Here is a 16,382-nt window from a genome sequence, read left to right as displayed (position 1 = left end):
TGAGTCCCTGATTCGGACTAAAGCAAGACAACTCTAGGTCTGACAGCACCCTTAAACAATCACTGACCCCATTAAAGCTCATTAAAACATACCTGTGTTCAACAGTGGGACAGGAACATCTAGTGGTCTTCCTGTTATCAGGTGCCAGGTAATGCAGACGTGTGTGTCTGTAGAGCCTCCTGCAACTGCTGAAACATGCCTGTTCAATAGTTATTCTGTAGTGGAGAATATATTGTCTCAGCAGACCCTGCATGTAAGAGAACTATGGTGATTGGTGACCAATACGAAAATGCGAATGGTCCGATTTAAAGCAAGTGTCTGGTTTGTCTACTCTGGGCTACTGTAGAATCAACATGGTGGACTCTGCAGAGGAGAACCTGATCCACATGTAGATAAACAGCTAATTCTAAGGTAATGAAACACAACAGTTCTTATTTTCATTGTTATAAACTAATGAAAATATAGTTATGAATATTATATACCATCTCTGCCAGTAGATGTCCCCACATCCCACACACTGGACCTTTAAAGCTGTAGGCTAGATTTGTCTTTTTCAAGGGCGGGAGCGCTACTTGTCCTTGCCTTAAACTGCAAAATTGTTTTAAATAGTTATGGACAAAAGCATGTTTTTGGGAAGCACTGAGCAAACTATGAGATAAATAAAACTTGGATAATACTGCACAAGTTGTGTGAGAGTTTGTATATGGACGTTTTAATGTAGTTTTATTGTCATGTCATGCGTCTCCCCTGGTTTTTGGATTCCTCGTTCACTAAGAAGGCATGCGAGAAAAACGATGTTCTCTTCCTGAATTCTACATAACATAGGGTGAGAAGTTGAGATAATAATGGTAATTTGGGAAGTGAAGTATTCCTTTAAGAAAAAGGAAAACTACCCATTTGAGGAACAATGAATCCCCTCACAGATGTTTATACAGATGCATAATACATTAAAACAGGATTGTTGTAGAACCCAAAATGTTAACTGTATCGGTATTAGTCTATACACATCAGACAATAAAAAATATTAATTCTAAATATATTAACCAAAATCAGTATAATATATTAGTGTATTAGGATTCCTTGACTCTCATATTGACATTGTTTTCAACAGACTGTTTACTGTAGAATGCCAGAAACTCAGTAATTGCTCATTGGTTTTGGTGGGCCACTCCAAGATTTGAAGTAGCCCCATCTGGCCACCCCTATGAAAAATTTCTGGTAATGCCACTGACTGAAATAAGAGCTCTTTAACCTATACATATTTAGGATTTTGAAATAATATATAATTACAGTGTTCAAAAATTAAATTGTGGAAGTTAAAATGAGACATTTCTGCATGTTTTTAATAACTTAAGTCCCTATATGTCTTTTAAAAATTAATAAACATGTTTCTAAGTGTTGAATCATCAGTGTGGGAGTGCCAGACCACTTCCCAACCACATCCCATTTATCCAGAGCACAGTGGAGACTGTTTACACTTGAACTGCTGTTTTCACTGAACAGCTGAGCACCTTTTTTTATATCAAAAAGAGATGTGTAGCTAAGTTTTGAAAGATAAATTTGCAATTTGTTGACTGATTTTTTAAGAATGTGGTAATCCAACCTATGGATTAAAATGTTACCCTGAGCTCCCCTGGTGGATAGCAGCCTTGCCCACACTCTCTTGACAAATGTGTACCAGAGAAAAAAGCGGATATACAATAAAATCTATCTGAGTAAACGAACAAACAATTGAAGGCGTCTTTTCTCTCCACAGTGAGTGACACAAAGACCTGACTGCCTCCAATCTTGCAGCCAGGCGGCGAAGGCAAACAGGAACAATGACTTCAATAATTCATGGTTATTGAACGCTCTGGTCTCCACACACACACACACACACAAACACACACAGAAGTGTTTGCAGGGTATGATTATGACCTTCTGATGTTACATTATAACAGTGGTCCTACACAGCATAATGTTACACTTTCACTGGATTTCATTGCACAGGACAGGACGCAGGACTCTATCACAGAGCACAGCAGCATCGAGCCACATGAGGCCACTTCCCTTTAATTTTGCCAGTGATTACAGACTGTTTCTGATATTAAACCCAGAGTGTGTGTTCCTGAGTGAAAGAGAGAGTGAACAGTGTATAGCAGACAGTCCTGCAGCTCATCCTTGTCTCCGCTCAGCAGGAGCAGCAGGAGGAGGATTAATACAGGAACACCGTCCGTCCTGATAAATAATCTGGAGCGACACACCCAGTAGAAATCTCTTTCTGTTTTTCTCTCTGTCACAAACACAGGATACAAACCTCTGCCTGTTTAAATGACAGCCTGTGTCCTTCACTTAATTCTTAAATTGAGTACAGTACACATTGTACATTGGCTATGATAGAAAAATAAACTGATTTAACTCAGTGTGACATTTAAGTGCAGCAGAACATTTTGGTAGTAAACAAAAATACTAGTTTTAAACGAGTCTTTGTTTCAGCACTTGAAGGTCACATTAGATCCAACCAGTTGAACAAAACCCTTTCTTTTTCCTTTATTCTGCTCCCATCATGGAGTTGTGGCGACTTTTGCATCTCTGACTTAAGGGCAGCTCGAAGAGGATGTAATCTTTGTGTCTGAGAACAGCAAAGAGGCAGTGGAGTGGTTCAAAGCCAGCTCATATGGTTTAAAAGCACTGCTGCACAATGCATTCATTTAAGTGCCGACTCACAATGTACCCCGGCATCCAATAAAATGCAGAGTCACTCTTGCCTCTTGTATCTCACCGGGTAAGCCTCGGATTGTTTTCCCTTATGCATGGACTTTTACCTCACTTGGATTTGAACGCAGCTTGTTTCACAACCACTGCACATCTGGTGTGAAGATGATATCACATTACCAAAAGGGAGAGAAATGTTGTTCCTGCATCTTTTCTGCAAAACATTATTATTCATGACTTAAGTGCAGTGCTCCAGTCATAAAGATTTAATTATCTAGTGTTCTGCAAAAACTGCTGGGCCTCTCTCGAACACAACGAGTCTGGCCTGGCACTCAATCTGACCTGTCCCTTGTCCAAGAAGACAGAGTGCTTCAATAAAGACTCTCCGCTGACCAGATTCTCTCTACGTGGCGCAACCTCCCTCTGAGCAGCTTGTGACTGAATCTCATCTGGGAGATTCATTGTTCTACTTGGAGAGAGAGAAAGAAGTCAACGTGGAGCAGACTGTTTCAATGAAGCTGATTTATCTTGGGTTATTGGTGAAAGCACCGGAGGAGGGATGGATGGTGCAGCCATGACAAAGAAGATGAGAGAGAGGAGAGAATAAATAAGCTCTCGATCAGCACTAAAATGCTCTCATGGCTGTGTGATCCGTCACTCTTTGATGGAACTGTAATTTCTTACATAAACACAAAACACTCCCCGTAGCATTTGAGCTATTCGGAAAGCTTAAGACACAAATCTAAATGGAAATCTAGTTTGCTTGTTCCCCGCAGGTCTACTGTAATTGTCTCTCTATCAGGGTCATTAGGAAAAGGGAATGTTTCAAGTTCATTCCCACAGGGAGTCATGCTCAAAATGTGCTGCTCATGGAGGAGAGGAGCGCCAGACTTCCTCACATGTGGCCTAAAGGGCAAGTCTTGTGCGAAGCAGCAACCGTGAAGCTGCTGGTCTGATGAGTTGTTGATGAGAGCTCAGCACAGAGAGGGAGAATCGCTCTGCATTGTGTAGGTTACAGACTGTGAAATGATTTTTGAGAAACACTCTCTGAAGTATCCTCAGACTGCTGGCAGGACAAGATCAAAAGTAAAAAATGTTCTTCGCCTCTTAGTAAGGTCACAGCAGTACGGTGCTGTGCACTTTTTAATGATCAGACTTCTGCATGTGAAGTTTCACCGCGCCGTCTTCAAAAGATTAAGTCGTCATCAATATGAAAAACAGTCTCGTACACATTAAGTCGAGGCCAAAATTATTAACATCTTTGTTTTTGCAGGCTTGAGTCGGGTAAACATTGGAGAAAGAGAGCCATCTTTATTCTCAGAATAAGGGAGCACATTCACATACATTCCTTCCCCATGTCTGTGGCTTCTTCTCAGAGCATATGAGCATATTCCAACCTCAAATCGTTTCAAATATTTATGTACAGTCACAAGCATTCAAACATTCGGGCTTGTGTGGAAGACAAGTTTTAACTTTACTCCGACGTTTCATTTTTTCCCCCCACCTCTGCGTTTAACACACTCTACAATCAAAGTATTTAATACCAGCGAGATGGCAGGGATACAAAAATATGGTGGAAAATACAATCTCTTAATAACACACTGTATTTGCTGACATGCTATCTCTTACACCAGCGGGCTCATTTCATATCACTTAAGATTCATTACTCATGCGGCTAATGCTTCTTGACACACATATGCACCAAGGCACACATGCACACACTTACTTAAGCAGCTGTGCCGTATGACCCAGTGCTGTACAATCTAGTGGAGAGGATGCAAATGCAAGTTGTCACCCTGGAGACGATGAAACGGCTGGGAGAAGTCATGCGTACTGGACTTGCAGTTTTAGAGTTTCAACCTGCAGAGAAAAGGCTTACAAAGGTCTTCAGAGTGCAGTTCTTGCTGAGGCGCTCTGCAGAACACACTTGCTCTCTTCGTCTCTTCCTACGGTTAAAGCTCGTGGCGTGTAAGTGCATATATCAGCAAGTTCCAGAGAGTCAATCTGAATCCGAGCAATCAGTAGTTTTGGAGGACTTGTGCTTTCGTTTCCTTTTTCTCTTCTTCTTGTCTTTCTTCTTTTTGTCCTTCCTCTTTTTCCTCTTCTTGCTGCGATGGTGATCGGAGGAGGAGGAGGAAGAGGAAGAGGAGGAGCTGTCTGAATCGGAGGAAGTGGTGTCCTGGAGCATCTGCTGCAGCTGCTGGATCCTAGAAACAGGAAGGGCAGGGAGGAGAGGAGGAGAGGAGGTGGGATCAGAGTCAAGTACAGAGAGGAAACACAACTGATGCAGGCTCAGACACCCGCGCTGGCAAGAATCTGAAGTGTCCTTGACGAAGACACTGTCTTTGTCCAAGTACCGGCATTTCAGAGCGAGGGCCTAATTGTGTTTTATATTTCCAGTAATTGCGAACAGTGCTTAAGTACCTGTTAAATCTGCAGGTGTGTGGAGGATTGTCAGATCACACTGGGACACACCTGGATAATGGGGTCATCCTCTTGCTTAATCTTAACAGAGGTTGAAGAAGTATTTCACCACTGGAAAGATGATCTTTTAATAAAACTGAGCCGTCATGGTGCTACATGACCAGAGACAAAAAGGGCTGTTGCATTTGGTTTCGCTCAAGAGGTAGAAAACCTACAACTACCAGCATGCACTGCACCACAACGGACCAATGAACGTTCCCACTGGTGGATAGGGCTGGGTGATATAGACAAAAATTCATATCTCGGTATTTACAGGCTGACTGGCGTTACACGATATATATATCTCCATATTCTCTATGAAATGGGCTACATGTTCAGTTGTAAGTCAAAGCCACATTTGAGATGTCGCACTTTTATAAACACAGACTGATCAAAATAAAATGGAAATACAGGGATTTTTTTCCCTGTTTGAAAATATACAGTTGCACAACAAGTAAATGAAACATGATGTAAAATAAATAGCAGGGCTGTGCGTTAACATTTTTGCGCACAGAACTGAAGCTACAGAGGTTTAAAGGTTTGCAGCACAGGACACAAAACTATAACACGAGTATATAAGTATCAAGTGGGCCTAAATCCTTTGCAGTCTGGAACAATGAGGGAGGGAAGAAGCGAGAGACACTTTGTCCACATTATATACATCTTGTATAATAAACATCTGTGTTGTCGCTGCTTTTTTAAAACAGACCTGTCACATGCATCCAGGTGCTGTCTCCATGTCACAAAATAGACTACAACTACCAACACACGTCACACACAAACTAGCAGTGCAGCACTGTTTTGCACGTGCTGCGGTAATTCCATTCACCTCACACACTGATTTAGCGTAGCACGTGCAACATATAGACCGATGTCACACTGCAGACTAATGAACAGACAGATTAAACAGAGGAGCAGCTCTGTCTCTCTCTGATGGAGAACTTGTGAGTGAGTGAGTGAGTGAGTGAGTGAGTGGGGCGGAGCTGCGTGGAGAGTGTGAGAGAGGAGAGATGCACACTGGTAAAACATGTTTCTGAAAACATTTTAGGTGAGAAATAGGCAGAATCCTGGTTCGTATTATAATTATTAATTACCATTATTTCATACTCCTTGTGTCGGTTGTGCCAGGCATATGAAAATGCAAAAGTACAATCTGCAGCAACAACCCCAGAGCCAAGATGAGGAGGGAGATCTGGGTGCTGGTAAGATGGAGGTTAGTTTACCATGTTCATTTACACACACTACCCACATTGTTGTGACACAAACTGGCTGAAAAATGAAGTGTAACTCAGCCTGTACATTCTGAATGGTTTTGACAATCCTGGAGAAGTCAACAGTGAAGTCAGCTACTTAAACATCTGGTGAATATCTGCGTATCCACAGCTGAATAAGGCTCAAGAAGCAAGATTAACACATCAACACATCACAGGACGAGTGAAGGAAACATCACACTGCTCAGTGAAATATGAAACATTTGTCAGAAAGGGAGGAAGAAAAGAGATGTACAGGAAGCCGGCGTACATGGCCTTTAATGAGCTCAGAGAAGTGAGCCGGCACACTTAGAGGGATGATATCATAAATGTACAATTTTTCAGGGCGGCCAGAAACTGTTAACCATTCAGCCATGAGAGTATTTCTCTGAGAAGAGGTTGACATGCTCTTCTGAAGTGTCCATCAGGCCTCATTATGGTGGGGTTGATCTCCAGAGCAGAATGATCACCTGAGCACTTGGGATGTCACACGACGCCTTAAAGCGTACCTCCAGTCCTCAAGTGAACCCCATCATAAAAGCACTTCATAACCTACAGACGAATTATAAAACCGTCTCCTCCCTCGGCTCAAATACTTTGGTTTCTTTAAATGCACTTTTGGAAAAAAGGTATCATTCCTGCAAACTGGCAGCACTGGAGTTTATTCGAGACAATGTTTTAGTCACTGACCTTCATCAGGCATCAAATTCACAATGTAACAATATGTCGTTTATACTAAAGCCACAGGCACTACAGACACCTGAGACTATTACCACATTCATAACTGATAAAAACACCCCCTAAAAGAGACAAAAAATACATAACAAAATCTGTGGAATACAAATGAAAACAGAAATAGGGAAGAGAACTCTGAAAGATTGGATGTGCGATGCATAATAAGCTGCATATCAGAAAATAACTAGTCTGTGTCAGATATCCAGCTGGGAATATCTTCATGTCCCTAGAGAAGTGCAAAAAATTAACTTTCAAAATAAAGATGCAAGTGCTAATAACAAGCTCATTTCCACAATTTCATCATTAAATGTTCCCAAGGACGACTTCAGACACAATACTGTAAATGCAATTGGAAGGCAAGCTGGGAAAGGTTGGACTGTTTCACTTCCCTTTCAAAGAAGATGCCAAAATTAATGTGGCACAGACACGCAACTCAGGCTTCAAAGAGCAACTGGCCTTTGAATAACCTTTTTGTAATGCATGCAAAAACACACACACACACAAACACACACACACACACACACACACACGCGTGTGTGCTCGCGCGCGCGCGCGTGCGCGTGCGCGTGTGTGTGCTGCTGCTCTGCACGTACACACACACACACACCTTGAGTGAGCCTTCATAGTAAAAACACCTCAAATTCAAACACCCTGGTGTCAAATACTGTTTGCTAGAAACCGGCACAGAGAGCCAGCCACCATGAGAGAGTTTCCAGGTCATCTGAGATTGTCCGACTCCGACTGTCAGAAAACAGTAAAAAACACAAAAAACCTGCAGGTTCTCAAGTTTATTAGCTGACTGTCTGAGTGCAACCCAGTAACAGTTGTCTGGCTGCCACTGTTTTGAGAAATAGAGATTATTGGCCATCATTGGCAACCACTTTTAAATACACCAATCAGCCCAAACATTAAACCCACTGACAGGTGAAGTGAATAACTTTGATTATTTTGTTCCAGTGCATTGTTCTGCTGGGAAACCTTTGGCTCTGGCATTCATGTGGATCCCACCTGACATGTTCCACCCACTCAAACACCGTTGCCGACCAAGTACCCCCCCTCATGGCAACAGTGCTCCCCAGTAGCAGTGGCCCCCCAGCAGGATAATGCACCATGCCACACTACAAACATGGCTCAGGAATGGCCCAAGGAATGTGACAAAGACCTCAAAGTGTCAACCTGGCCTCCAAATTCCCCAGATCCCAATCTGAATGAGCATCTGTGGCACGTGCCATTAACCCACCTCACAACCCACTGGACTAAATGGATCTGGTGCCAGACACTGCAGGACACTCCCAGAGATCCTGTGTCCATGCCTCGACAGGTCAGAGCCAAGTCCGATCCAAGGAGGGCCCCACCTCAGATTAGGGGTACCTCTGGGGTACAGGTACATCACAAGAACCCTTGAGCAGATTGGGACCTGGGAAATTTAGAAGCCAGGTCGACACCTTGAGCTTTTTGTCACGCTCCACAGGCCATCTCTAAACAGCTTTTGTAGTGTGGCATGCTGATTTTTTCTGCTGCCATTGGGGAGCACTGTTGCCATGAGGGGGGGTACTTGGTCTGCAACAGTGTTTGAGTGGGTGGAACATGTCAGGTGGGATCCACATGAATGCCAGAACCAAAGATTTCCCAGCAGAACAATGCACTGGAACAAAATAATCAAAGTTATTCACTTCACCTGTCAGTGGGTTTAATGTTTTGGCTGACTGGTGTATATATATTAAAGAAAAGGTATAACAGGTGATAAACAAGTTGAGGCTGCAAGAGCTGGCACACCCGTTGACGGGTCGAGGAAAACTGCCATTTGCAAGATTAATGCCGCCAACCAGGGGATCTTTATAAAACTTTTCAATGCCACATATCATGTTCTGTAAATTAGGAACCCTGTACGTCCTTACCTCGTCTGCTGGATCTTCAAATAAAGAACGGATTTGGTGCGACTGACAAGCTACAGGTCGGATCAGACATTGGGGGGAATATAATGCCAGCGTGGTCCGAGCTGAGAAGCAACCTCAGTACACAATGCGATGTTTGTTTGTTGTTGATGATATTATCTTGTTTTTGGTATATTTTCTGTCAGATTTAAGAACAGGCTGCTGAGCTATTGTTAACCTGACAGCGCCATCATCTACCACAGAGACAGCATCACACCAACTCCATTAATAAATGCTGATAGCATTCACAGACTGGTACATTTTGTTTTATGAAACAACAGGCAGATATTTGCCATATTTATCCATTTTTTCTGCTATAATCCCCATTTCATAAAAACAATTAACTACCTCATATGTGACCCCTCTTTATCAGTAATAACAAATTGACACTTGATCAACACAAGGTGCTGAATAAAACTGGAATGTTCTTAAAAACTTCAAAAAATATTCTCTCATATCACATTTTCATTATTAAGCTGACATATAATCGCATAGTATCTTAATTACTCAAAATATAAGGTGAAAATGGTGTAAAAATGGCAACTATGTTTTACGTTTTGGCAACTGGAAGCTGATGCTTCGTAGCCAGCCTTTTAAAAGTTAGAGCTGAGCCCAGATTTTGATCTACTAAGCTTTAAAAATCTGACTCTTATTCAGTGAAATTATTACAAAGGATGCGAATGATTAGAAAATGAGTGTACGTACCTGGTTTCTTTTTCATTTCTTTTGTTTTCCCGAATGATGTCATACATCGGGTCTTCATGAGCCTAAAACACCAAAATGCAATCTGTCATTACCTACTATAAAGAGAGGGAAATGAAATTATACAATAAGAGTTGCTACTATTCACATTAGATCCAGAGAATTATCCCCTCCACACACTCCAACAGTTGCACTGACTCTAGTGTTATGTCAGCATTTTTTTTAAAAACCTCCCTGTGACAATACGAGGCATGAAAATATGACACAGTTGCATTTATGGTAATCATTGCAGAGGCTGTGCGTTCCTGCAGTAGTTATTGCTCCATTACGGGCACATTGAAACCGGCTGTGTGAAGAAGTCTGCTGCCCACATGTTCCCTCAGTGTAAACTAAATATGGCCCGACTCTGCTGTTAGCCTCAGCCCAGCGGCTCTCACACGCAGACGTTTGTCTCTGTCGCAGCTCCTTGACCTTGCCACAACCCAACCTACATTCTTTGAGCGTAGGCCATTCTTTGATATATTCTCTAAATAACTATGGGTGGGCTCTTTTTTTTTCTCCAAGCAGTTAACAAACTCACCACTCTGAACTGCTCTAGTTTCTGGTTGCCTTTGATGAAGAACGGACACTCCCTGTCTCCTGTCCTGTGGCCGTAGCGCTTACATCTCCAACCTGCAGTGAAGCAAACAAATATGAATCTGTGTAGCTGGGACAATAATCTGTAGTGAGGGTATGTCATTGCTATAAATTAGATCAAATATGGGCATGAAAGTACATTCTTGACCTTGAAAACCATCTCATGGCCTTCATCTGCAAACAGAGTATGCTCAGTTGTCATGGCATAAGTTCAGTTGTTATGTACATCCATACACACATACAGTATGTATATATATATATAGAACCACCTGTTATCATGTGATCATACTTCTATACTGTCAACATAACAAACACTATAACAACTAAGGAAACTGTTCACTGATGTAGAGGCTGACTTGCAGTTGAAAACTCTGGAAAAAAGCTACTAAGAGTTGAGATTTTTTTTCACTGTAGCTTCTTTCTTGAAGGATAAATTCGCTATTTTCCAACCTAGACCCTTATTTCAACGTTTTTTGTGTCTAAATGACAAATGGGAACAACAATTTGTGAAAATGGTCCAGTACTGACTGAGAGCGCTGCAGCCGGCAGCGGCAAAACATGCTACAAGAAAGTGCACGGAAGCAGGCAGCTGCAGCAGGAGGCGGCGACAAAAATCCGTGGTCAAGTCAGACAGTTTCCCGATAGTTTCCAGCAGCCTTCAGTCCGCACAGGAAGTCACAGAAACACTTACATCCTGTCAAATCTGATGCAGATGTATTAAAATATTATCAGACTCATATATCAGTTTGTTCTCTGTCTCCAGTTGTTTTATTTATGATAGCTTGAGTTATTAAAATGCTTTACAGGCGATCTGTAATTTATGTTCGTGGTTCAACCTCGATTTCGAATAAAAATTCTCATGTACATCAGCATCATTTACTTTACTGCTGCAGAGCAGATGTGTCCCCTCATTTACATAAGCTAAATAAATTGTGTTTGACTATTAGATTAATATTTTAAGAGGAAAAAAATACAAGCTTCCATTAAAGATCAGTCAAATGTAGTCAGGACTTCAGGGTTATTTTAAGAATCCTCAGATCCCACTGAACACCAGTCTTAGAATAAATCTTCAAATCAGACAATTAACATCTAAATCTCTGGAATTCAACAACAATGAAAAGTTTATCTACCACGTCGTATTGATGAGTCAACATCTAAACCATCAGCTGTTAGATCAACTAAGAGCCAGACACTTCTCACGAGATTATCGCTGTCCACTTTTGTATGACAACAGAGCAAATCAGGATGAAGTCGGACACAAATTTTACCAGCATGCATTGTGCTGCGATCGCGAGGCCTGGCTCATCTCGAACAAGCCTGATGTAACCACTCAGGGAATGTTTGCACCATCAGTGTACGTCCACTAAAGGTGCTTGTTACTGCCACTGGCAGGTATAGATTAGAAATCGCCATCCCTAAACTCACCAGACTCCATTTAAATAAACAGTAATTTTAGCGTGTATAGACCCAGCATATTTTCACATCTAACTGGGTGAATTAAGGGTTTATTTCAACAAGATTAGAGCTGATGTTTGTTGGAACAGTGGAACAATGAACCAAGAAGTTTCTTGTGAATTTTATTTTGTTTCTGTTGAGTTTGAGTTAAGTGTGTTTTATGATACTAAAATTACTGTTTCATTAAATGGAGTCTGGTGGGACTGGTGACAGTGATTTCAGGGCTGTTTCTGGTTAAACAAAAAGGTCTATTTCTATAGGGACACTTTAAATAATAATGTGAACATGTCAGTGGCATAAACAAGCTCTTTCAGTGGACATAAATTGACAGTGTGTACATGCCCTGAGTGGTCACATTGCAGCCTCCTTTGCCACTGCCGTCTGCAGCAGTCTCGCTCAATACAAAACCAATTTCAAAAACTGTTGTTCCCATTAGTAATTCAGACAGGAAAACATGGAAAAGTAGAGTTGAAAAAAATACTGAAGTTACCCTTTAACCCTCCTCCTTTTAAGCAGCATACAGGCCCACAGAAAAAACATTAATGTAGGGCAAAGTTTGTGGAATTCAGAAAGCCAAGGGAAGCGACTTGGAGACAGCCCTGCTCATGCAGTGATGCATTGCACAATATAAACGACCTCCCTGAACAATTTCTAAATCATCACTTGTGACTCCTTGTGTCAAATTTTCACACTGTTTTAATTTCCAACACGTTAAGTGGCAGCGCAGTCGCTCTGAATAAGTTGAAAATCTCTGTAAAGTGAGACCACACAAAGTCTCTGTGTATCCTCTAAAAGTAGCTGCGTGCTAAAGCGTTTACTTTAGGTTTTCCATGTCCATATCATCCACTGTGACGTCTCTCCGTTCCTTTAAACAGGATGACATGTTCAAACATTTTCTCAAAGGATTAAGCGGAGAAGGCGATGCTCAGATTCTGCAGAACAAATGCCAACTTGTGCACAGGGCCCGTGTGTGTATGTGAGTGTGTGTGTGCGCGCTGACTCCCTGAGTCCCTGGCTGTTCATGCAGCATGAAAATGAGTGGGACGAAGGAATGAATGGACACTGAATATAAGGACAGTCTTTGTCTGACCAGAAAAACAGAAGGTAATCTCCACCAACACCCGTATTAACCTCCAGCAATAGACGTGATGTTAACTGTCGAGTTCTCTGTCACCTATTAAGACCTCCGCCCACACTGACATGGTGGATATTTACTCCCACCTAGAGTTTCTAAACTATAAGTGCTGCTGTTACTTCTATAGCTGACAATAAACTTTATTACAGGGTGGCTGCTATATCTACCAGCATAGTTTGAGACCTTTCAAGAGCTTCTTCATCATAATTCAACAAATATGAGGAGCAGAAACAAGTGTGAATCTGTGAGACAACACTGCATACTGTTTTTAATTAAAAAAAAAAAAAAACAACCTAGCAACTCTATCTTGAGCTGTAAATCTGAGGTGAAAGTGTGCATATTAATGTCACCAACAACTCAGTCAAAAGTAATTTAGAGATGAGACTTGTTAAAAAAAAAAAAACCTGTTACATTTCATAAAAACAGTGGAAGAAAAAGGTCACAGCAAGGGGCTTTATTAAGGCAAAGCTTTCCTCCTATAATTAAAGATGAGCATCATCTCTGACATTCACGCCTCACTTCTGTAGCTGTGTGAAGTTTCCCAGAGGTTTGTGAGATGTGTGAATAAGCCGCAGTCTCAATTTACTAATACCCTTTTTCCCCCTTAAAGACAATCTGTCTTTCAAACACCATATTGAGTTTTACGAAAAAACTCAGGGTGACGTTGGGTTTGTGCTATAGAGACATTCCTCATGCTTGAGGAAAAAAATAATCCAGGCAACAGTTTTATCTGCAATCGATCATGGTTCTGTATTTGTCTCTAATTCGGATTTTCGCACACATCATTTGCCGTCTTTACACAATTTTATTCATAAATCTATATTACACAACCTGCCTCCTTATTTATGTTCTCTACTGACTCCTTAAAACTAATAGTAGCTGCAACCTTCAGTCACACGGACAAATGATGTACTTTATTCCTTGAACTCGCACTGTCTAAAAGTTTTTGCACCTTCATTTCGGTGTCAGCTACAAAGTCACCTTAAACCAGATTATTTTATAAACATGGAAGATTATAAAGACAGGATTAGGGATTATTTGACCACTGCATGCACATTGCTGGTTCAATGTTTGATGCAATTTGCTGTTTGTTTTAATTCAGTTGCCTCCTTCCTCTTTGATAAAGCTTATAGTTAGGGCTGGCTCAGGCTTGCCTTGTACCAGCCCCTAGTTAGGCTGACTTCGGCGTAGTTTGCCGGGGGACCTCCTATAATACACCGGGCACCNTTATTATACACATATGATTATTGTCACATATGTATACTATCAGATATTAATATATACTTTCAACATATTGTACCACAGTAGCCAAAACTATAACTATAATATTATTTGTTTAATTAATGTTGTTGTAAGGTACTGTCATTACCTGCATCTCTCTCTCTCTCTCTCTCTCTCTCTTTCTGTCTCTCTCTCTTTCTGTCTCACTGTGTCACACGGATTACTGTTAATTTATCATGTTGATCTGTTCTGTACGACATCTATTGCACGTCTGTCCGTCCTGGAAGAGGGATCCCTTATCCGCTGTGAGGGTCCAAAGGACAGAGGGATGTTGTATGCTGTAAAGCCCTGTGAGGCAAATTGTGATTTGTGATATTGGGCTTTATAAATAAAATTGATTGATTCTTTCTTTATATGTGATTTGTTAGGCTGTTTCTCTTAAGTGTTTTGCTGCTATCTTGGTCAGGACTTTTGGGGTGCCTGTGGCTCAGGAGGTAGAGCGGGCCATCCTCTAATCAGAATATCAGCGGTTTAATCCCTGGCTCCTCCAGTCCGCATGTCAAAGTATCCTTGAGCAAGATACTATTGCTCCTGATGGCTGTTCCATTGGTGTGTGAGTGTGTTAAAGTTTTGCAGCAAGTTGCACCTTGTATAGTCGCCTCGGCCACCAGTGTGTGCATGAGTGAACGTGACTCATTGAGTGGTCAGAAGACTAGAAAGGCGCTACACAAGTGCAAGTCCAATCTTTGTAAGAGAGAGTTTCAAATGTACTATTAATGGTAAAATAGATATTGCTGATTTAAGTGTACTCACACTGCATCACCTTCACCTCCTTCCCCAGAGGCATCCACAGCCCCTTGGTGGGGGCGTGTGCCAGGAAGCTCCTCGCTTCTTCATTTCCTGGTTCAGCAGGGATACAGTCCTCTGGTTTGTCCTCATGCTCCTGCAGCAACAGCTGTGTCAACTCCACACATTCATGTCACTTAAACACATTCACCAAATATATTTTAAGGTGAATAACGTTACCTTAATGAGTCCTGGTGGAGGCTTCTCATAGCTGCATGACAGAAAGATAATATGAACTTGTTTTGTAAATGCAGAATTAACTGTGTCAAACTCAGCTGTCCTAAAACTGTACGACACAAATAAAGTTGACTGCTCACATAACAAGTCTGGTATACTTATTAAAAGTGTGTATTACTTGCTGTAAAACTGTATTAACATGTATAATTTATGCACAAGTTTGTAAGGTTAAGCAGACCAGCTCTCTGTGATATTACTCACAACGTCTCGACGTGTTTCAGCTGTTGCACTTTCTGGTTGAGTTTTTTCGATTGTGTTTTGAGTTTCTCCAAATCCTGTTTGGATGACTTGTGTCTCTTGTGGTCTCGTCGGTCCTCCTTCTCTGTCCTTCGCTTTCTGCTCGACATTGTCCAGATATTCACACACCGCGGCCCCGGAAAACCATTAAGTTATACACAAAGCTGCATTCAAGGTTAATTTGTTCGCTTTAAGGGGAGAGACATCGGCGGACGTGCTAACCAGCAGCTAACTAGCAGCAGACATGTCTGTGGTGCTGCTGGACTTCCTGTGCAGCCTGGTTGGTTAGTTAAAGTCCAGCGACACCTGCAGGACACAAACGGTAACACACGTATGACAAACTATAAACAACTATGACAAAACACATCATTATTTCCTGTAACCATATAATTACTTTAACACTAAATTGCACATTTTGTTCAGTTTTTTTTACACTGTATAGCCTGCTTTCATCCATGCAGTGTTGGAAAATAAATAAGTATATATTTACTCAGCTGAAGTACAATTTAATCTAATTCTGTGTGTATGTATGACTGTATCACACATCTATAATGTGCAATTTCCTTTGTGTGCAATGACATTTACTTTTTACGGTGCAATTATATTTATAGATTTTTATATTTTCTAGTGCATGTGTGCATTACAATTGTCCTGTGCAATTATCCATCATGGCCATACAGTATCAGCGTGAGTGAAGAAGAAGAAGAAATCCACAAGGGGAAATTTATTTTCTTCACTCTGTTGTCGTATACACACAGGCTCGAAATACACACACATGCACAAACAGGACAAGTCCTTATGGACTGAGCAACTGCCACCCCAAAAAAAGGTATAACT

The 16,382-nt window shown here is 41.4% G+C and overlaps 1 protein-coding gene across 1 annotated transcript; it reads right to left on the bottom strand.

The window, feature by feature from the left end:
* Nucleotides 1-3,985: 3,985 nt before the first annotated feature.
* On the bottom strand, nt 3,986-15,811 carry rp9 (RP9 pre-mRNA splicing factor). Its single transcript, XM_050035289.1, has 6 exons — nt 15,510-15,811; nt 15,252-15,282; nt 15,039-15,168; nt 10,359-10,450; nt 9,782-9,843; nt 3,986-4,901 (listed from the first exon to the last, which is right to left on the bottom strand). Exons 1-6 carry the CDS (start codon nt 15,653-15,655, stop codon nt 4,694-4,696), a joined length of 669 nt encoding a protein of 222 aa, XP_049891246.1. The 5' UTR covers nt 15,656-15,811; the 3' UTR covers nt 3,986-4,693.
* Between the last annotated feature and the right edge of the window lie 571 nt (nt 15,812-16,382).

Source organism: Epinephelus moara, chromosome 22 (assembly GCF_006386435.1).
Source record: "Epinephelus moara isolate mb chromosome 22, YSFRI_EMoa_1.0, whole genome shotgun sequence".
In the NCBI taxonomy this organism is placed as follows: Eukaryota; Metazoa; Chordata; class Actinopteri; order Perciformes; family Serranidae; genus Epinephelus; species Epinephelus moara.
This window is presented reverse-complemented; position numbering and strand designations above follow the sequence as displayed.